Source organism: Lissotriton helveticus, chromosome 8, assembly GCF_964261635.1.
Source record: "Lissotriton helveticus chromosome 8, aLisHel1.1, whole genome shotgun sequence".
Taxonomy (NCBI): Eukaryota; Metazoa; Chordata; class Amphibia; order Caudata; family Salamandridae; genus Lissotriton; species Lissotriton helveticus.
Window position 1 is genome coordinate 66,720,965 of NC_136069.1, and position 23,316 is coordinate 66,744,280.

Sequence of the window (23,316 nt, forward strand, 5' to 3'; positions counted from 1 at the left end):
ATTCTCAAGACGCTAGTCTACAAAAAGTCCATCAACTAATCGAGTCCGATCACCTGCATACTCCCAAGAAGTACCACACGGGCTCTAAGACCCTCTCCTCAGGCCTGGAACGTCACCCTCAATCACTCCACGGGAACAACGCGGCTCGATACCCTGGGCCACCTTAGCTCCAAGCTTCGGATCTCAACTCATCCAGGCTCTCCCACCCTCTACTATCCACACGATGGCCCGGGACCAATCGCCCCCTCCTCCTCCAATCCCACTTGTCCACCTCAAACCTCACAGTCGGAACTCCTTCACCATCATCTTCCCCCCCTCCTCTCTACAAAGCTCAGACGCACATTCAAGCAGAAACTCATCCGCAAACATAAAGAAACCCTAATCATTGACATCTACCACTCGACCACCACAGGACCGACGAAGATGGACCTAATATTCCACACCGAAAGACCCGAATACTGGGTCTTCACAATCAGATCACGGATGTTCATTGCCAAAACCACCTCCACTGCCCACAGCTGCAAATTAACTACGATTCTTCCGTTCAGATCAGTTGGCAGGGGCTATACAACCGTGACTATCTTCTCCAATGGCACAGTCCTCATACAAGCCAACAATGATAATCTGGAAGCTTTTGACTCCTTATTTCCCTCTCTCAAGTCCGCTCTCCTACCCATCTCGCATCAACACCCTCACCATCCTCTCCCTCTACAATCAGAGATGATCGCGACACGACCCACTCCGATCCACACAAAGCCCGTCTGGCTCCCCCCCCCCGCCTCATCCCACCCTCCTCGCCCATCCATCCACCACCAACAGGAAACGCAACTCTCACCCCCTTTGCCCCCCCCCCTACCCCCCACAGTTACTACCCACCCCCGAGGACATTCACCCCCCGGTCAACAGGCAGCCCACAGCCAACGAGCCTCCCCTCCAATGTCCCTCCAACACTCAAACATCCCCCACCCCATCCTCCCCCCGACCCTCTCCCCTTCCCTCCCATGTCCAATCTCCCACCCAGCCCTCTTCCCACACCACCCCCTCCCTCTACCCCGATCCCTATCTCTCAACTTACTCTCCCTAACCACATCACGCCCGGTCCCACTGCAGATGCCCACAACACCTCCATTGATTCCATAACCAGAAGGCTCTCAGCCTTGGAAAAACAGGTCGACTCCATCACCCAAGGCCTTACAGTAACACTCCTCAACCTCGGTTTTGCCTGTACTCCCGTCAAACACCCTACCCGAACAGCCCTCCTCGCCAACCCCAACATCACCCAGGGTCCCATAGTACCCATCAGTACTCAATGTAATACCCCCAAACCTTCCAATACCCCTCCCCTAACGTCCCTCCTCGCCAATGCCATCATCACCCAGGGACCCACAGAAGCCCTCAACACTCACCCGATTGATCCCCACCCCAAGGTCCTGGCTTCCAGTCCCAAAAAAACCGAACTCCCCAGAACCTCACGGACCAAGCCTCCGACAACTAACCCATCTCACTCCCTAGCAGGCTCAAAACACCTGACCACCAGACCACTCAGATCAGAAGCCCCCATGTCAGACAGTGAAGCAGCATTACTAGCCACGACCTACGACTCTCCCATCTCAGTCTCACCTAAATCTAAAATCCAAGTAATCACTGGTTTCCGGAAAGATCAACCCACCCTCAAACGACAAAGACTACCAGTCCTCACCGCCATACCCAGAGAAGTTAAAGACAAAACCACCAGCACTCAGGAGAGAATCACCAACTGCCTCCTAATGAACTGCAGATCGGCCTCATTACATGCAACGGACATAGCTGAAGCCATCCTCACACACGACATAGACGTTGCATTCCTCACTGAGACCTGGCTTAATAAGTCATCTCCCCCCTGCCTAGACATGCTGGTTCCACCGGGATTCTCCATCATCTCCAAAGACAGAATAGAACAACGAGGAGGTGTAGTTGCTATCATCCACAAGGACAGCTGGAACATCACAGAAACCTCCCCCTTTGAATACAACTCATTTGAATGCCTATCCGCTTCCATCAAAACCAAAGACAATGACTCTCTACTCTGCCATCTTCTTTATCACTCCCCGGGCAGAAACAATGAGTTTGGAGACCAACTATCCAACCTGATCGCCCAAGACGCTCTCGATGACTCCAAAAACATAATCCTTGGTGACCTGAATCTCCGATGGAATGAATCCCATAACCCTCTAATTAGATCACTATCCAACCTCCTCACCGACAACAACCTCACTCAACATTGCACCGAGGAGACACATTACAAAGGAGCCACATTGGACGCCATCATTGCACAAAAGAATTCAATCACGATCAACCACATACTCCCTGTCGACTGGTCAGATCACCATATGATCCTATTTCACATTAATCACCCCATCATCCCGCTTAAACCTCCCCAAGACCCACCCAAATGGTCAAGAAACCTCTCCCAAGTCCCCCTAGACATTCTAGAAGGGCAGCTAAGTTCTCTTCTTCTAGACAACTCCCCACATCTTTCGACCAACGAACTCACTGACCACTACAACTCTGAGCTAGTCTCCATTCTCGATAATCTAGCTCCGCCAAAGCTCAAAAGAAGCCGCGCCACCCCATCCAGAACGTGGTTCAATGCGGACCTCAACGCAGAAAGAAGATCATTGAGAGCCAAAGAAAGAAAGTGGAGAAACAACCCAACAACCACCCTTCGCCTACAACTAAAAACAGCCCGCAAGAAGTATAACAACAATATCAAAAGCAAGAAATCCAGCTTCTTCCGAGAGGCTCTAGCCAACTCCAAAAACAGACCTAAGGAGCTCTTCAACATAATCAGACATCAAACATCCAAGCCTCTACCCCCACCCTTGCAAGCGTCCAAAGAACTTTGCGATAACTTCGCCAGCTTCTTCAACGACAAGGTCCTAAAAATTGAACTATCTCTAGACATCAGTAACGCAGCCATCCCTCAGACCCTCTTCTCTGGTCCCCCCCCCCCGCACCGTGGCTAAGCTTTCGCCACATGCAGGAAACTGAGATAATCTCGCTGATCTCGACCTCCAAACCATCAGCTCACATCTCAGACCCCATTCCTCCCTCACTAGTCAAAAAAAATGAATCTCACTTTAGCTCCCATCTAGGGCAAAATCATAAACAGCTCCCTACAAAGCGGAGTGGTCCCTGACTGCCTAAAAATGGGACAAGTCACTCCTTTGCTGAAAAAACCCGGTCTTGACTCTGCAGACTTAAACAATTTCAGACCGATATCTAACCTCCCTCTACTGGCCAAAACACTGGAACGCTGTGTTCTTCTGCAACTGACTCATCATCTGGATAAAATCAATCTCCTCGATCCCCTCCAATCTGGCTTCAGACAAGGCCGCAGCACAGAAACCGCGATGCTGAACATCATAGATGACATTCACGGTTCTCTTGACGCTGACAAGTGCTGCCTTCTCATACTCCTTGATCTATCCGCAGCTTTCGACACGGTAGACCATAAGCTCCTCATCAAAACTCTGCAAGCAAGAGCTGGCCTCGGCGAAGTTGTTCTTGATTGGTTTTCTTCCTTTCTCCACAACCGTTCGCAAATAATAAAACTGAAGAACTTCACCTCTGAAACGCAGCAAGTCAACAAGGGTGTCCCCCAAGGATCAGTACTTTCACCTCAGCTCTTCAACATCTAAATGGAACCGCTCGCCAAACTACTCAGGAATGCCAATATCCTCTTCCACCTCTACGCGGATGACACGCAGATCTACCTGGAAACCTCCTCGCTTAATGACATCCACAGACTAAATGCTGTCTTAAAAGATGTTCAAGACTGGCTGACAAAAAACCACCTGAAACTCAATCCCGACAAGACCGAAACTCTTCTCATCTCAAACAAAGAAGACAATCCTCAAATCACTGAATGGCTGAAGTCGATCGATGCTCTTAAAGGTTCTCTCACGCCAACTGATTCCGTCAAATCCCTGGGTTTCACCCTTGACCCCAAATTAACCCTGACAAACCACATTAAGAACTCGGCAAAAAGTGCTTTCTTCAACCTCAGACTGCTGAATAAAATAAAACCTTTTATTCCAAACAAAGACCTCAAACTAGCCACCCAATCTCTAGTTCTATCTAGACTGGACTATGGGAACTCAATCCTTACAGGCATACCCAAATCACACTTGGCTCCATTAAAAACAACACTACATGCGGCAGCAAGAATGATCACAGGATGCAAAAAATTTGACAACATCTCCCCAGCACTCAAAGAACTTGAATGGCTCCCGGTGGAAATGCGTAGCTCCTTCAGAACGGCCTGCCTAACACACAAGGCCCTCCACACCGGTAAACCAGAATACTTGGCTAACAAGCTCAAAAAAGCAGGCCAAAGCAGATATTTGAGAAGCTCCAACTCCCTGTTGCTCATCCCACCTAAAACCAGAAAGAAGAAAACTGCGGACTGCTCCTTCACTGGAAATGCCCCCAAAATATGGAACTCTATCCCCCCTCATATCAGAACTCTACCTTCCTATCCGGACTTCAAGATCCAACTCAAATCCTTGTTCCTCACCCGTTCCCTGGGTCCTAGATAACGAGGATCTCCCTCCGAACTATGTGCTATCTCTGTATCCTTCTACCAAAAGGCCTACTGCTACGAACTTCTCCTCCCCCAACATTGTCTTTGAGGACTGCCTTTATTTGTTACGTATCTTTTTGCTCACCATGCCTTTCCTTTTACTGTAAAGCGCTCTGCTACCTTCGGGTCTTGTTAGCGCTATAGAAAACTTCTAAATAAATAAACTATCTGAAGAACAAGTTACTTACCTTTGGGAACGCTCTTTCTGCTAAATAATCTATCTAGCTGAAGATTCCTCACTTCCCCTTCTCTCCTCCCTGTTCTGTGGTTGGACTATTTCAATTCAAAAGACTTTATTCAGTTAGGAACAAACCATAAAAGTACAAATATAAAACACAGTACGAAACGATGAAATAAATATGCAGAGAATAAAAATTTGACAAAGATACAATCCAACTACATAGACAGAAAAAATCGACTCCATGCAATAAAAACAAACAATATAGTACACTTCTTCTCCTTCAGACAGATTGGTTTAGTACGTGAGTCTGGCGTTACATAGATTCTAATCGGTGGCAACTACCATTTATAATTTACTAAGGAGAAGTACTCTGGGTGTTGGTAGATTCATTTTCCAACAATACGCCTATGCTTATACTGAGGCCATGAATCTCTAGACGGTGTGACACCTTATCAGTTGAAGCAACTGAAGGTACTCAAGGGCTTCCTTGCATTTCTGTATATTTAAGTTTTGCAGTAAAGGTTTAGTATGCATATGCTGAACAGCATATAGCATGGACTCTATCCATTAATAAGATCCCAAGTCTGGGAACCTGCTCACTGTCTACCAGTTTACTTTTGGGGCTCTTTGTTGAAGGGTGTGGACAGTCTTGAAGGCAACCGACATCAGCGCACTGGAGTGGTCCCTTTTTAGGCTTTGCACGTCATTTACTGAGGGGAACAGCATCAGTGTGGAGCCATATGGCACCACCTTCCAGCATGCAGAGGTACTGCTGAAACGTTTCCAGAATCAGTCTGACACCATAGGAGTATTTAAAAGGAGAGAAATATGTGACTAGATAAAGTCTCTACTAAAGTCTTTACTGAAAGTAAGTAACTTGTTCATTAGTTCTTTAACCAGCTTGTAACAGAACTTCAAAGCAAAGGTGAAATTGCCCCAACTTAACGTGGAATCTAATGAGATACTTAAATAGGTTAAATATTTAACCATAGCAACAGGAACTCCCCCAATTAGATGAGACTTTGGTTTACTATTTTTTGGGTCCGCTCGTCTTAACAAAGGTCTTAGATACATTTATTTTTAAATCTAGGTCATGCGAAGATGTGAATGAATCAATCAGAATTTGTTACCCATTAGCAGTCCTTGAGATGAGGACTACATCATCCATGTGTACAAGGATTGGATATTTTTCCCACCTGTGGTGTTTCTTTCTGATTAACAGCTGTCAGCCAATTCTTATATTAAAAACAAAATAGGAGCCAATCTGCAGTCCTGGTGCACTCCACATTTAGGACTTTTTAAAGCAGACCACTCCATTTGGCCCATAGTGGACCATGGTGAGGAAGGCCTTCTCCATCACTGTATTTTCCATTAGGGTGCATAGTTTTGAGTGGTTTACGGTCTCAAAAGCACAGGTGAGGTCCAGACCCTTCTCACTTGCCTCTCTTTGCCTTGAATTTGCAAGTCCTCAAACTGCTCCAGACCTGGTTTCACAAGGCAAGGTACCATCCGATGACATTAGGCCATGCCCATTTCACACTTCAAACTTTTATTCGAGTCGCCCCATAACGGTGGATGCTGAAGGGCTTGGTGACCAGAGCAGGTAAGAGAACTTCGAGTAAGTGGTGTTCTTGAGCTTAACAGTTTGAGATCCCAGCTCTAAAAGTATCTTAAATCCTCATCAATCTTTGCCATTGTTTATGCTGAGGATCTGATTGTTTTCCTTCACTATTTCTCTCTATTTTAGCGAGAACCCCACCGAGGGTGAATATTAAAGATGATGGATTTCCCATTAAAGGTTGTGAAGACCTCCTGGTGGTCGGTTTGGCTGTGTGCTGGGGAGGAAAGGATGCATACTTTATTTCACTGCAGAGGAAGCAAGAGCAAACTGGTGAGGGATGTGCTTGAGGGGGGCTTCCAAGGTGTTTTTGTGCACACAGGTATGAGTGTTCCATGGGGGCACACATCTAAATGGTTCTCTTCCAGAGGATCCTCATCAGTAGTCATAAGCACATGAATATTCCGCCCATGCGCAGGACCATTCATGTGCTTATGACTTTGATGAGGATACCCCTTTGATGAGGATTAGTAACTTATTCATATTGCCTGTTAACCTTCATGCATTATGTTGACCTTTATGAATCATGTTGTATTTTACAGTTTGCATGAAAAACAATAACCATTAGTTCATCAGTTGTAGCTCTAGCAGGGGCTGTTAGATCAGCAGCAAAAATATCACTCTGGCTCTTTGACCTTCCAGGCCTAATGTTTCTTTTTGTTTGGTGAGAAGAATCTCATGGAAAGGGTCATTGCCACATTTCACGACCAGTTTTTATTTCTACAGAGTTTGGATAGACCGATTAAGATGTCACAGGTCCTCATTCCGGCGTCCAACTATTAATTTAGATTTTGAATATTCCGAATTTCCACCCTCCAGCCCCCTAGCATTCCTCATAGTAATCTGTTGTGTCAACCAGTATTGGAAAGGGCTTTAGCACCTCTGAACAATATAGATCTGTATTTGTTTACTTTTCTAAATTCTGTATGCACCCTGCCAGGCCACACTTGCCCATCCAGATCAGAAGGGTCCAGTCTGTTCTCTTTGTTAATGTGGAATGGGTGTCTATCAACAGTGCATGCATCTTCTTCATCTATTTTTATTTCCTTTAACAGATTTCCACTTTTTGACACTTAGCACTTGAAGCTTTCTTGGTCATGGGCTTCCCACTTACGATGTACTGCTTCTCACTGTGAGTTACTGGAATGGTCTTATACTGATGTGTGCACTTAGTAGGGGCTCAGTTCTGCCCCTGTACGTATTCTTTCACCTAGCACAGACCTTTAGTTCTCCGAAATCCTAGGATTTCCATGAATTTGAGTGTATTGAATAAGAGTAAGAGCCTTTGAAGCCTTCGATGTGTGGTAATACTCAACCGCTAGCTCTGAATAGGTCGAACACGCTGTCGTTGTTTCTACTGTCATGTCGCTGCTCTCAGTGTTTGGCATCTCCTGACCTAGACGGGACTGCATCAGAATAAGCTAAAGACGACTGACAGCCCCACTCGAACCCCCGGGATGGGTACTATACCCATTTAGAGAGGGTTCCTTTGTATAGTAGAAAGTCACCCCACCTAAGGATTTACCCCGCTCAGTATGTTTTAGACTTCTATCAAGCCACTGATACTTCTGAGAAAACAGTAGTTATTTATGGGTTTCACAAGTAAAAAAGACCTTGAACCCATTTTAGGGCAATTCTATGCAGGCTGAAACATTACACCTTTCTCACTGGGTCGAAATATTCACCTGTATTTGTTTAGTTTTTTAACTTTACTTACTAATAACATGAATGAAACATCCATCAGTTATTATTTACATTTACCCCCTTGGTTTACTCTCTTTCTACTAAGACACCTCACCATTATATTTGAAGGAAGTAGGGTCAAAAGTGCTCCCCTAAGTAGGGCTGTAGTTCACATTATAAGAGTGGGTGAGAGCCTTCTGTGATAAACAGGAGGAATTTTGAATTTGACCTTCCATAAACGCCAGATCCATGGCTAAAGAAAGGTTCACTGGCTCCCAATCTGCTGCAGGGGGATGTCCAGAGGCCATCCTTTCTCTTCCATAGTATCCACATGGATCTGAATAAGAAACCAGGTTTTATCGGGATTCCTCCCAAATGTGGTCTGCTTCGGACGTCTAGGCTATGTTGGACTTGGAGTCCAAGTGCGTTGATTTTCATGGGTGATGCTCTCAACAGTGGACTTCTGGAACTTGGACATCTTCCAAAAGCACTGAGCCATATTTGTGTAACCGTCAAATGTGGAGAGATCCTTAATGGTTCAAAGAGTAACTCCCCCTCCCCTTCCTATGGGGATTCCAAGTTTGTTTAGACTCATGTAACATACCATTCATCATATTAAAACATTTAAAACCAAAAATTTAAACATTCAGTATATATACAAAATATTTTTGGCCAAGGTATTGGCCCACAATGCAAAAATTAAACCATAATTTAGACACACTTCACTTCCTGTGACCATGCATATGCAGCTCAGCCATGCTGTTAGTAACTTAAATCAGCAGGCAAGCATGGCCCTGTTTTTGCAGCAATTTGTCTGTTCCTTGAATCATCAAAACACTAACTGTCCCTGTTCCTCCTATATGCTTAACATATGTACTGACATTTTTATCAGTAAACAGCTCAGGGAGTCTCACCTTCCAACAGTGGGATTCAGCGTCACCAGTTTAATCATGTTTATTTATTGACTGATTTTTGTAGCACAGCTGTACTTTAATAGTGATCAGTGTGCTTAACAAACAACCAGTGGACAAACAAAGAAGGGTGGATGAGAGGTTGTAGTAGTAGATAAAGTAAGGGAGAAGTTTCTATTTGGTGAATGTGAGCGTATTCATAGTCAGTAAGAAGACTGCACACTGCGACAGATACTGAGCGTGAGAAAGTAGAATTGAGACCAAGAGTAAAGGTAGGTACTGATTAAAGGTAAGGTAGATTCATGTAGAGTTGGAATAGTTTGGGTTTAAGCACCTTTCTAAAGGTGAGCAGATCCTATAGTGTCCTGAGGGATGGCGGAAGGGTGTTCCAAGAACTTGTTGTAGCGCCTGTGAAGGATTACTTTATGGCCATAAAGATATTGAAGGCAGTAGTTTGTATTAGGAGTGAGTCTTTATTTCCAGGCCTTCTTAGTACTCCTTAAGTGGCAGGAAGTGAAGCTAAGAAGAGGGGAGTGCCTAAACTAAGGGCCTTATGAGTCAAACAGCTAATCTTAATTTGTATTCTGGAATGGATAGGAAACCAGTGTAATTCCTTTCACACAGAAGAAATCAGACAGGTTGTAAAGTGGGAGACTCCTTGTCTACAGCTCAGCAGGGCACCAGGTTTCATACTCCATGTATGCGGTTGCCAATATATTTGGGTCATCGTTGTAGCCCTCTGCTCAAACTTGTATCCTTGCCCCCTCTTGTTTTATAATGGGTTCGTTCTTTTACTTTTATATCAGTGTGCTTTAGGGGTGTCATCCTCTGATCTTGGGTGTATGTACAAATATCAAGTAGCTAACGGTCCCGTAGCCGGACCAGATGTCGCTACTCGCACTACTGTTGTGGTCCCTTTTCTGGGTTTCTCCTTATCATTTCAATTATGTGTAATTAATACTCCAATTTTCATTTGTGTGTAATCACTCAAATGCATTCACTGTTAGAAAAGAAGAAACCCAGAAAAAGGGCCACAACAGTAGTGCCAGTGGGGACACACGACTCGGCTACGGAACCATTAACACCTTGACCTCTGCAGATGCTCTCAGGTGGTCTTGAAGTTGCTCACATAATTTCTGCTTTATGGACACTGTCATTTTTCCTTGTGTCATTGGGCACGTGGTTATACACTGTGCAATGTCTACTCAGCTCTTGAGCATGGTATGTAAACCAATATTAACATTAATATCAGAGTATGACAATGAAACTACAGGAGATGTGTACAGAACTGATGTAAATCAGAGTCGAGGCTTCCACCACTCACTCCTTTAGTTGCCACTCAGTGAGAAGGCTTTTCCATTCTCCCATGTTGGAAGAAGCTGTAATTCCTGATAGAGACTTCTAACTGCAGATTCCTCAACTTAGAATATTCCCAAGGTGTCAGACTGGATCCAAAAAATCTTGAACATTACTTTTCTACCCCGGCAGGTAACAATGATTGGCTTCGCACTGGCGGCGTCTGAGATGGAAGTGATGTGTGCAGTGCCTATGTAGGTGCCACCCCAGCGGGCAGACATCACTTTTTTTATTTCCACACCAACATCACGGATCCAGAGAGAAACCTTGTTCACTTTTTGACCACTTTTTTAGCATTGTCTCCTATTGTGATTAGAAACATTTCTCTACCAAAATCTAGGGGAAAACAAGAGCTGCCTAGTCTGGCTCACTGCTGGTGGGTCTGCCCCCGATGCCAGCCGGGGCCTCTGGATCCACCCACAGATCTGGACTGATGCCTCTGCATGTGTTGTACTCCACCTCAGCTCTATTCAATCTGATGCCATCCCAATGCAACCTGTGCCGAGCCAACCTTTCGATGGGAGTGCTGTCCAGGCCCTACCATTCCCTGGACCTACTGCTCCTGGATAGACCCTTACTCCCTTAAGGGAGGGATATGTAATGAAGGATCTGGTTTCTAGAGGAGGACTCGGAGCTAGAAGAAAACTGGCTTGAGGAGCTGGGTGAAGTCAGTGGCTTGGACGCTTCTCTGAACTCTGGCATGCTTTCTCCCTAGGACCTGTTTTGGAAGAGGGCGTATCCTCCACTACCGTGATGTATAGGACAGCGGAGGTCCTTGACCTACAGCTGGCAGCAGTTGAGGTCAAGATCACATTCTTGACATAGGTGCTTCACCCAGGAGCAGGCTCTGCTGAAGCAGAGCTCTCATTGAATGAAGACCTTACTAATGTGTTCCTTGGGGCCTGGGCCAAACCTTCCACAGAGACTCCTGTGCAAGGCATGATTGCCCGATACCACTAGCCTTCCATTCCCAGTACCCCTCCCTTGAGAGCCTGAAAAGCAAGGTCTCAACAGCAAAGGTCAACCAAAATGCATTCCCTTCCACCCCACTAGACAGGGAATCGAAGAGGCTGGACACCTTTAAGAAGACTACAGAGGACCTTCTGCATTCACTGGGGTTCACTATCAACATGCCAAAGTCACACCTGGCCCCTCTCCAATGCTCCCTTTCTTCAGAGCTGTTTTGGACACAGTGCTATTCCGCTCCTATTCTTGAGAGCGGTGAGTTCAGGATATTCAGGCTATGGTTCCGATATTTCAGGTTCTATCCTGGATTTAGATGTGACTTACTTCGGAGGCTGCTGGGTCTTATAGCCTCCTGAATCCTGCTGGTGAAGAATACCTGATGGCACGTGCAGGCTCTGCAGTGTGATCTAAAGTCCAAATGGACGCAGTATCAGAGAATTCTCTCCAACCAGATCCATATATTGAGACTACACAAGATCTGCAGTGGCGGCTTACTAACTGCGATTGGGTCAGTAGCAGACCCCTCTCTCTTCTCCGTCCAGAATTTACAGTAGTGACAGATGTGTCACTCATGGGTTGGGGAGGCCATCTGAGAGAGGTGGAGATCAGAGGACTATGGTCTTCAGCTGAGTCTCAACTTCACATCAATCTCCTGGAGCGGAGGGCCATCCATTGGCGTTGAAAGCCTTCCTTCTATAAATCAAGGGAAGGCTGTTTGGGTTTTCATGGACAACTCCACTGCCATGCGGTATTGCAACAAACCGGGTGGGGTTGGGTCGTGGGCCCTGTGCCAACACTTTTTTTCTAGTTGTACAGCGCCTAGAGGGATCTCTGAACACCAGGACAGATGAGGTCAGACATCTGGTGGATCACGAATGGCAGTTACACCCAGAAGTGGCCCTAGGCCCCTTCCAAGTAAGGGCTTGATATGTTTGCCACTGCCGACAATGTACCATGTCAGCACTTCTGCACGTTCGAGTTTCCAAGGTGGCTGTCACTTGGATTCCAACTTGAGTGGACCTCTGGACTCCTGCATGCCTTTCCGCTGATACCACTGCTACTCCAAGTCCTCAGGATGAGCGGGACCTACGGAGCCCAAATCATTTTTATGCCTCTGTATTGGGCATGGAGAGTATGGTATTCCAATATTCTGATCATCAGACCTTTGTTCAGGCTACTCCTCAGGGAGGACCTTCTGTTGCAGCAACAGGACAGGGTCCTGCATTGGAACCTAACCTTTGTCCCCCATCGTGCCTGGAGATTAGCCACAACAATTGAGAGTGTTTGATCTTCCTCCTGAGATCTGTCATGTCATTTTGGCAGCCAGGCATCCCTCCACCAAGACAGTATACACCTGTTGTTGGGCTAAAAGTGTGGCTATTTGCTTCACATGCCAGCTGAATCCCCTTCCTGTGCTCTTGTCAAATGTGTTAATTGTTTCTTCTTTTGTTAGCCTGGCAAGGCCTTGACCTGGGCACTGTTTTTTTTTTTTATTAAATCTTTTTATTGACATTACGACCAAACAGCGGCCAACAAGGTCACATTTAAGGGTTATACATCAGATCTTACAGAGGGTCTAGTGTTCCACCTTCGTCATGGCAAAAGCTTACAAACGGTCATTACATTAGTTCCCAGCCTCAAGTACCTGTCTACTAGGTAGGGGGGGTTCACAGATATTCCCTCTGTATTCGTTCCAATTGTGCCATATTTCCTCCCATTTACGGGGGCACCCTCGGGCTACATACACCGTCTTCTCTTGCAACATGCACCAGTCCATGTCCCGTTTCCACTCAGAGAGACGCGGAAAACGCAGCAGCCCCCCAGAGTCTTGCAATATAACGCTTAGCCACCATTTGGCCGAGTGTTACCCAGAGCCTGCCTCTAGCTGGTAAGTCCGTTAGCTCCTATATGTTTAGAATGCATCGCTTCGCTTCAGGACGCAACTCCTTCCCCCACACAACCTGCATACAACGCACTACTTTCACCCAATAGGCTTGTAGTAGCGGGCACTCCCACAGCATATGAAAGAAAGAGCCAGTCATTCCGCAGCCTCTCCTGCACTCATCTCCTTCACATCTAACCATCCTTTTTAGCCGCGTGTTCGATATGTATACTCTATGCAGGATCTTAAGCTGGATGAGCCGCAGCCTAGACGAGATGGCCACCTCTTTCGGGGAGGCTAGTGCCGATTTCCACTCTTCCTCATCAATTTCCAGCCGATCAGCCTCCCACCGTCCCTTAAGGTCATGTAGTAGATCGGGAAGATTATTTATCAACTTCTTATAGACGAGTGAGATTGCGTGTTCCTGAATGTGCCCATCTAACAGCCTATCTTCGAGGGGGGATGCCTGCGGGGGCACCGTGCCCTGTGGAATGTTTTTCTGCAGTGAGTGACGGACTTGGAGGTATCAAAAGTACTCCGTGTCTGCTAGCTCATATGTAGTCTGTAGGGAAGTAAAGGATTTGACCCCATTAGATTCCCATAAGTCCCCTATCTGGGAGATACCGATGAGGTCCCAGTTCCGGAACCCCTTCGTACGGCCCAAGAGCCCAAGTCGTTCCGAAACCCAGAGGGGAGTGGCCAGGGTAAGCCTGTTGTGCCAGCCCATGTTTCGTTGGACAATGTGCCACAATTGCACTGTATGGAGAGTCGGTCCCGTAAGCGCATGCTTGCCTGGACGTGAGTACAGCGCTGCCTCATAGTTTCCCCCCGGCAAAAGCCACCTGTCCATGCCATATCCGGGGTCGTTTCCGTCACAGTAGGTGCCCTGATTAATGGCCGATAAGTGTGCGGCCCAGTAGTACCTAAGAATGTCAGGCAGGGCGATCCCTCCATCGTACCACCCCAGCGTCAGCTTCTGCAGAGCTATTCTGGGTGCGCCGAACCAATAGAGGTGTCTCTGTGCTGCCTCAACGGCTGTGAAATAGGAGGAGGGAATCAGGTCTGGGTAGTTCTGCAGGGCATAGAGAAAGCGGGGTAGCGCCATCATTTTAAAAAGTGCTGCCCGGCCCAACAGGGAGACCGGGAGTTTCTGCCAGACAGCAGAGTCGCGCTTGAGCCTCATAAGGGGAGGGAGCAGGTTTTTATCATACATTGCAGTCTTGTCTATAGATATGAAAATGCCCAAATACATGAACCCGTCCGTGACCACCTTTATGGGACAGTCACGAGGGAGTACAGGGGTGGCTCACCGAAGGACATATAATAGTGATTTACTCCAGTTGATGCTGTAACCTGAGTTTTTCCCAAAGTTCGTAACAATGTCGAGGGCCACTATCAGAGATTTCCGGGGCCTGGAGAGGTAGAGGAGTATGTCGTCCGCGTACAGGGAGATCCTGTCCTCCCAGTCGTCAGCCCAACGCAGACCTCTGAGGGAAAAATCTTGCCTGATCCAGGTGGCCAGCGGCTCAAGGGAAAGGGCAAACAGGAGGGGCGAGAGCGGGCACCCCTGGCGGGTCCCCCTCTCCAGGGCGAAGGCCTCTGAGAACTTGTTGTTCACAACTACCTGGGCAAGCGGTTTAGAATAGAGGAGCCGCACACAAGAGATGAAACTGGGACCAAAACCCAGCTTGCGAAGGACAGCCATCATGTATGGCCATTCGAGGGTATCGAAGGCCATTGTGGCATCAAGCGATACCACTACTGCATCTTCCCCTATCGTATGGCTTCTCCCCAGCACCCCATTCAGCCGACGGAGATTAAGCACCGTGTTATGATGGGGCATGAATCCTGATTGGCCCGGATGTACCAGAGTACTGAGAACCGGCTGGAGCCTATTAGCAATAACTTTTGCTAGTATTTTAGATTCCGCATTTAGCAGGGATATGGGCCTGTACGAGGAGCACAGCTCCCTTGGCTTCCCTTCTTTAGGAATCGCCACAATGGTTGCTAGCCTTTGGTCGCGGGGTAATAACCCTTTGGACTTGCTTTCATCAAATATGCGCTTGAGATAGGAGCTAATGCCATCTGGCTTGAGCTTGTAAAGCTCAATCGGGAGGCCGTTAGGCCCCAGCGCCTTTCCAGGATGGAGATCCCTGATGGCGCGTTCCACCTCTGCCGCAGTGAGCGGCGCCTCTAGGAGATCGCGCTCTACGTCAGAGAGGGCCGGCATCTCAAGATCTGCCAGTAGTGCGTCCGAGTCTTCTTCTGGACGATCAGACCCTTTGCTGTAGACTTTCTGGAAGTGACGAGCAAATTCTGTGACTGTCACGTGGTTCTGTTACCGGAGCCATCCATTGTACGGATTTCAGCCACTACCTTGCTCGTCTGTTGTTTTTTATCGAGCCATGCTAGAAGCTTACCCGCCTTGTCTCCTTGGTCGTATATCCTGCCCTCCCTGGTGGTAGCCATCTTCTTCGCTGATTCCAACACCATCGCCTGGTATTCTGCTGTTTTGAGGGACAGCTGATGCCGCGTCCCGGGCGTGTCATGTGTACGCGTCACCGTCTCCAGCGCCTCTAGGTCTGCCTCGATTACCACTAGTTGCGCCTCCAGTTCCTTCCGCCGGCCCGCTATGGCCGACAGGGCCTCCCCTCTGAGAACTGTTTTAAAGGCCTCTTCATTACGGAGGTACCAGGCATTAATAGGTGCCACGCACCCTTCTCGTCTGGTGCCTATAGTTAAGTGGGCCATAACCGGCGAATGGTCAGAGATACCTCTCACTAGATGCGTGGCTGTGTGCACTGTTGTGTCTTGGTGTAGAGGAGTAAGGATGTAGTCGAGGCGTGAGAAGGAGTTGTGTGGCACCGAAAAGTAAGTGTATTGAGTGTCAGCGGGATGTGCCAGACGCCATATATCAGTGAGGCCAAACGTATCTAGGAAATCTCCTAACCATCTCTGTCCCCTAGGTATTTCCCTGGGTGGGTGTCTATCCAGCGTCCAGGAAACCACTGCGTTGAAGTCCCCCCCAATGAATAGCTGCCCGACTGGGAGGGATAGGAGGAGTTTACCCAGGTCAGTATATGCTTGCGACTGGAGTCCCGGAGGGACATATGTGGATATCAAAGTTAGCCTGCGCCCCTCCCATTTACCCGATACTGTGGCAAAGCGGCCCTGCGAGTCTGTTTCAGTGTGTTCGGGGAGGAAGGGAAAGGAGCGCCGAAGAAGGATGCCCACTCCCGGAGACCCCGTGGTGAAGCCGGAGTGGATTACCAAAGCATAGCCATATCTGTTTAGAGCGTGACAAGTATTACCCAGCAAATGAGTCTCTTGTAACAGTACAACGTCAGGCTGGTTGCACTTTAGGAACTGGAGTACCATGGTGCGCTTTAGTTTGTCCCCGAGCCCATTCACATTTCACTTAGTATCTTGAGGCTTTTGTCCCATTTCTTAGCCATAGCCATCGCTCACACCCGGCGCGGATCCTCGAACCTCTGCCCACCAGATCTGCTGAGGACCTCTCATTTGTGACCAAACAAACATTCCCCCCCCTTCTCTGACTCCCCACAGCTTCCCACCCTCCCCGCTTTCCCCCCTTGTCCCCCCTCCGTTTCCCCCCTTCCCTCCCCGCCCCTTCTCGTCCTCCCGCCCCCGTCCTTCCCTTGCCCAACCGGACTCATGGATCCCCTTCAAAACAACCCCCCCTCCCTGCTCCCTGCTCTGTAGGTTAAAAACTACTCACTGCCCCAATTAGCACAGCGCCTTTCTCCCAACCCAACCCAGGAGCGAGGAAACTCCCCTCCCGAGGAAACTCTGTTAGGGAGATCGTGTGCCAGCCCCGACTCCGGCCACCGTGCCTCTGCTGCCCCCAGACTATAGAGTCCCTGAAGTAATGGAGCACCACCAACCACCAGCAGAGTCCCGGAGCCACTTGGCAGCATTATGACCTTCCCACCTTAACTCAAATGTCATAAACATCACAGTTGCAGTATACGTTACAGTTCAGCAGGATGGGTCCGCAATCAAGGTCCTAGGCGTGCAGCCGAATCCCGGCTCGAATCCCCCCGGGGGCTAGCATATCTGGAGCGCCATGAGTGCTGGCTTTGTGTGTCCCCTTCCGATTTGTCCGCAGCCGACCCGGGGGATGGGCCCCGAGCCTCTCTCCATGTGCCCCGATCCTGTCGCTCCTGGGCCGTCGGTGCCGCCGGGTCAAGCCATTCTTGGACCGCCTCCGGGGTGGTGAAAAAGAGTGATTTGGCTCCCACGATGATCTTTAGCTTGTCTGGGAAGAACATCATATATTTGATGCCCCGGTCTCGTAGTGCCGCCTTTACCCCCAAGAAGGAGCGCTGCTCCTGCTGGACCTGCAGGGTGAAGTCAGGAAAGAAACGGATGGTGTCCCCCTCGTATTGCAGGTCGCCCTGTTGCCTTGCCGCCTGGAGGATGGCGTCACGGTCTCTATAGTTCAATATTTTGGCAATGATCGTTCTGGGCGGTGCCCCCAGCTTGGGTTCGGGGACCGGTGCGCGGTGGGCCCGTTCAATCGTGAACATTTTTGACAAGCGTTTGGGCTTCAGATGTTGGAGGATCAGGTCTTCAAGGAACAGTTCTACACTTGGCCCTTCCGTTTCCTCCGGCACACCCACCACGCGAATGTTACTTCTTCGGGCCCACCCTTCCTGGTCCTCGAGGCGGAGGGCCATTTGGCGATGTTGGTGCACTAATTCGTTAATCCTGCCTTCAAGTCGTTTTTCAGAGGTTTTCAGCGCTTTGATGTTCGTCTCATTCGCTTTCGATCTGTCCGTGGTCTTACTCAGGTCTGTGCGAAGGAGATTTACCTCGATGGAGATTTTGTCCATTTTGGTTTCGAGGTTGGTGCCTAGTGATTGAATCGCGGCCATTATTGACGTTAGGGATGGTTCCGCTTGGCCCGTCTGGTCCCCTTCAGCCGCCCCTGTTGGTTTCTGGCCCAGTGGCACCGCGTATTTATCCAGTTTATTAGTCTTTCTGGACGTACCTCCCTTTGGCCTCATGGCGAGCAGGTGGTGCCCCAACGGTCCAGCCGTCTGGGCCGTGCGGGCGGTGGGCAGCCGCGGGGAGCTCCGACGTTTCCGCCCCCAAGGCCGTGCGGTGGGTGTCGTCCCGTAGCTGGGAGAGCCCCAACTCAACTACTCAGATCATACGGCGATGGAAGGTACACCGCCTCCGGCTCCAGCTCGCTGACCCTGGCCAAGGGCGTTCCCCCACAGTCGCCACCGGTCCAAGCAAGCCGCCCACGGGTCCAGTGTGCCACCACTTTGGAGATCGTACCGTCAGGGCACCAGCCCCGCACCACTGCACCTACACTTGAACGGCTCTATCACTGGCCTTCCCACTGCCTCCAGTCCTTAATACTGCTTCTGGTGCCAAAACCTCAGGTAGGGCTCATCTTCCCTTCGCCCAGCGTTGCATGGGGACACTTCCCCCCCAGGGCTCCCCCGTCAGGCCTGTCAGATGGCACCCAGCTATGCCGGTCCGGCACCTCCGCCGCCATGGGGTATCCGCCGCCCCTCCTCCGAGTCCGGAGCCCTCACCTCGTCAGGGGGGGGCCTGCAGGGGCCTCGCGCAGCCCACCGGGCAATCCTCTCTCTCCGGGCCCTTCTCTCACTGTGGCCACACACCGGATCAACAGGGTGTGGTTTGATGCCCCCGGGGGCTCTCCGTGGCCCCACCCTTTGTCGCTGCAGGTCTCTGGCCTCACCGGGTAGTTGTAAAATGGCACGGCCCGGGCGCTGTGCTCACTGGCCTTCCTCACAAGCAGGCGGCCCTCCTCCGGCCCTCTTGGCGTGAGTAGGCCCCAAGCCGGGGCCTCGAATGTAGCTCCACTCGTCCCTGTGCCTCCAGGCTCAGCAGCTGATAGTCCGCACCGGGTGAAGGAGAGATGGTGCGGCCCGGGCGCCGCGTCTACAGGCCTTTCCACAGGCCGGCAGCCCTCCTCCGGCCTTCGTTGTTTGGATAGGCCCCATGCCGGGGCCTCAAGTGCAGACTCACCCGGCCCGAGGGCTCCAGGCGACATCCCTGGGTCAGCCTCAGCCCGAAAAAAGGCCGCGACTCGGCCGAGCCAGTTCGTGGAGCTCCGGTTTCAGCACCGCTCGATGGCCCTAACCAGCAGGGGGTCGGGGCGCTAGTGTAGAGGCGCCCTGGCCAGGATTTTGTGCGGATTTGAAAGGGGGCAGCCTCGTTCCCGTCGGAACTCGGGTCTCAGGCGGCCATCTTCGCTGGTGCCTGGCCACGCCCTCCGACCTGGGCACTGTTAAAGGTTATATTTCGACTATCTCGACTTCTCTGCAGCTCATGGTTCAAACATCTTTGTTCAAGTAACCAGATGTGACAATGTTTCTAAAGGGTTTGCAGTATCTGTTCCTTCCTACTCTTTGTTACGCCACAATGGGATCTCAATCTAGTCTTAACATTCTTGATGTGCACCCCATCCGAGCCCTTGCGCAATAGTTCTCTACGGCTGTTGATTCTGAAAACGGTCTTTCTCGTGGCCATTACTTCAACAAGAATGTTCAACTTCTGTCTCTTAACCCTCAATACACCAGTTCTCCCCAGACAAACTGATCCCCTAGACACATTCCCTTTTTCTTCCAAAGGTGGTCACTCCTTTTCATATAGGCTAGAGCATCACGCTGCCCTCTTTTTCGCTCCACCTCCACATTCAGAGGAGGAGGAGGAGAGATTCCATTGCTTAGATCTAAAAAGAGGCCACTCCTTTTATATTGATCGCACTAAAAATCACTGGGTGGACGATCAATTCTGTATTTGGTTTGTTAGGGATAAGAAAGGCAAGCATTACAGAAATGGATCATCTCTTGACGGATTGTGCTCTACAATAAAATCTGCTACACACTAGCCAAGCAGCAGCCTCCTGAGGGCTTGAATTCCACCAGGGTCAAGGCTACTGCTACTACTACGTTAGCACACAGGGTACCTGTTGTGGACATTTGCCACGCCGCTACATGGGCATCACTTCACACATTCGCAAAGTACTACTGCTTGGACAGTCAGGTCCGTAGAGACGAGCATTTCTCTAGATTTATCCTTCTGGACTATTTGGTTTAAGCCAGTTCTCAGAAAGACCTCCAGGCAGATATTGGGAGAAATCTTTGGTTAGAAGTCTCTATCGGAAGAACAAGTTACTTACCTTCAGTAACACTTTCTTCTTGTAGAGACTCCATCTAACCGCAAATGCCTCACCAATTCTCCCTTCCTTCCCTTCACCTAAAAGATCCAACTAGACACTCCACACAGGTCTAACGCTGTTTTTACACTGCTCCAAGGCTTGCGTGCAGAAATATTCACATAAGAAACTGCTGTCAGCGCCCCTGGGTGGCGCATATATATGCACTGTGCACGGTACCTCCAACGTGGCTGACAGAGTTGATCAACACGACCTACCAGAGTGCAGAGGTACTGCTCAAGAATTTCCGGATCTGGTCTGATGCCTGGGAAATATACTAAGGTGAGGAAACTGCGGTTAGATAGAGTCTCTACCACAAAGAGCATTACAGTAAGTAAGTAACTTGTTAATTTACAGTCACTTAAGGTAGAGAAACGTGGATACCGATCTAGCGTTCCTGGTAGAGTAATAGAACACAAGGCCTTCCAATGTGAGATTCTGACTGGCACTTACTCCTGCGTGGGTGGCCAAGGGATGACCTGCAGCTTTCTCAATTCCCCAGGACTGAGGCAGGTATTGGGTATCATTCTTAGCAGATGTTTTGTTCAGCATTCCGTCCAAAAACAGTTTCTTTTGCATATGTCGCCCTAAGTAGGAAGGGTATGTCCATACATGGGTCCCGTGCTCACTGCACCACTGGACTCAAGCTAGCCTGGCTGATGAAGGGTGATACCCTTGAACCGGTCCCAGGATGCTTGTTTCCGGTCCAGGGAGGACCTGGCTTGGCAGTTGGAGCTGGACTGTTCCCACAAGGAGCAGGCCTGATTTTCATATGGTTGGGTCCAAACTGGGGTGGTGTGGTGAGCAAAAGAATGATGGATTTAACCCAGATTCTTGTGGCTGAGGGTGAATGCTTGCATTGTCCAGCATTCCGTCCATCAACTGTTTCTTTTGCATATGATTCCCTGCTTTTGCGGCATCGCGGGCTTACTGTAGCTCAAGGCCACAGGCCCGCCAGTTGAGGATTGCTAGCTACCGCCTTTCCCCCAGCTTCCACCTATGGCGCTTACCTGATCCGTCTCCTCTTGGCTCCCTAGGCTGCCTTGTTTACTCCCCCGAGTCAGTGCCTGAAACTGCGCGGGTTTCTGTACAGCATAATGGAGGCATCCACTCACCGCTTCTCGCCCTATCCTTGCCGCGGGCTTATGAAGCCACCTCTTGTCTCTCACTCCATTTTTAGGTCTCGCCTAGCCTTGCAGCGCTTGCGCGCTGTCACTCTGCGAGACCTCTTGCGATCAAGGAGATTTTAGAAGGGGACTTGAAGCCCCCGCCCATCATTTTCATTGGGTCGCTTCAACGTTTATGCTAAACGCTGGCTTCCCATTGAAAAGGATGCTTTTTGGTTACCGCCCTGTCTCCCTTTTGGACGGCCCATCCGGACTGGGTCGTCTGCTTCATGGCTGTAGTGAAGCTATTTCTTATCTTTAGGGGGCGTGCACAGAGTTTAATGACTTTTTCACTCTGCAGGCATGCACAACGTGCATGGCGCACTTTCATTTTCTCTGATGGCAGTTGTCTTGTAGAAAGAGACACTAAAGTAACATCTCGCTCAGTTTATTTGTTTATTTTAACTTTATTTCTGAGCGCGGCGCCCTCTTTAGGGACACTGCGCTCAGTTTAATTATTTTTCCATTCGCCTCTCTCCCTTAAACCTGGCCAAGTCCTTCATAAGCCCCTCCATTTCCCCTCTACACACATAACTCCTTGTTATTATTCTGTGTAGTGTTGCCTATCTTTTCCAGGCCGGGTGATTTGTTTTCTAGCCAAAAGCGGGATGTATTGGGCAGGGCAGGCAACAGGCACCTCTCAGTAATGCCTTTTAGCCTGTCAAGTCAGCATGAACTAACCATTCAATTGCCTCTCCTTGCCTTTGATTACCCACGTCGGTGTGTGAGACCTTCATATGTTGAAATCAGCAAGAGCCAAGCCGAGGCACTTGGATTATTTAAGACCTGCTGTCGTGGGGTGGAAGGTAAGGGCTGTTTTCATGAACCTCTACGGAGGCGAGGGGATTTACGCTTCACTCGTGTGAGGTAGAAGCTGTTTACCGTATGGCAGTGACTACTAGAAGGCAGAATCTGCCCCTCCCCTCTAGACCCTCTTAAAGCCCTCAAAGCTGTTTTCATGGATCCCGCAGACTGACCCCTCACCAGTGGCAGCCCCAGAAAGCTCCTGACACCTCACCCCCCAAAATAAATTCCACTGGCTATAAACTATACAACCAATAAAATATGATGGGCCTGATCAGGCTCGGTTCTACCACTTGGGATCTGGGAGGGCAATTGAGAAGCATGGATGGGCCATAAAGATAGGTGGGTTTGTCCAGAGTTTCGGGTGTCTGAGAGCTGGGTAAGGGCATGCCGGAATGTCTTCTACAGATGTGAGCTGCACACCTTACTCACTGCGGGCTCTGTCTGCTCGTTGTAACTGTGTATTTTTAGAGGCTTAAAACAATGGGCATAATCTCTTCTGTTCTCTCCATTGGACGCATCTTTCTGTGTATCCCTCCCCTCTCCTGACTTCTGGGACCTTTCTTCCTGCTTCATCCTGGTGTCCCTCTCCTCACACCCTCTACTTCCTCTCACCTCACTCTTTTCTCCTCCTACTTTCTCCACCTTATCCATCCATTTCCCTGTTGTGCCCTTTTTTCCCCATTTCACAGTTCTATTTCTTTCACATCACCCTCTGCTCTTCCTGCCTTATACTACTTTACCTCTCTCCTGACCGCCCCATCTTCTTTCTGTGCGTCAACTTACTCTTACTCCGATTCACCCTTCTCCCTCCATCTCACCTTTCTCTCTTCATCTCATCTTTCTCTCTTCCTCGTCCTCCTCTCAAGCTTACTCACCCTCTTCTCCCTCTTGCTTGGCATAGCC

At 49.3% G+C, this 23,316-nt stretch overlaps 1 protein-coding gene across 2 annotated transcripts in view; it reads left to right on the top strand.

The window, feature by feature from the left end:
- POLQ (DNA polymerase theta) overlaps positions 1–23,316 on the top strand; it is a 478,304-nt gene that overhangs the window by 255,132 nt on the left and 199,856 nt on the right. For both annotated transcript variants that reach the window (XM_078656637.1, XM_078656638.1), the window contains one exon: positions 6,553–6,696. In XM_078656637.1, the coding sequence (XP_078512763.1) occupies positions 6,553–6,696 (144 nt within the window). The remainder of the gene's footprint in view (positions 1–6,552; positions 6,697–23,316) is intronic.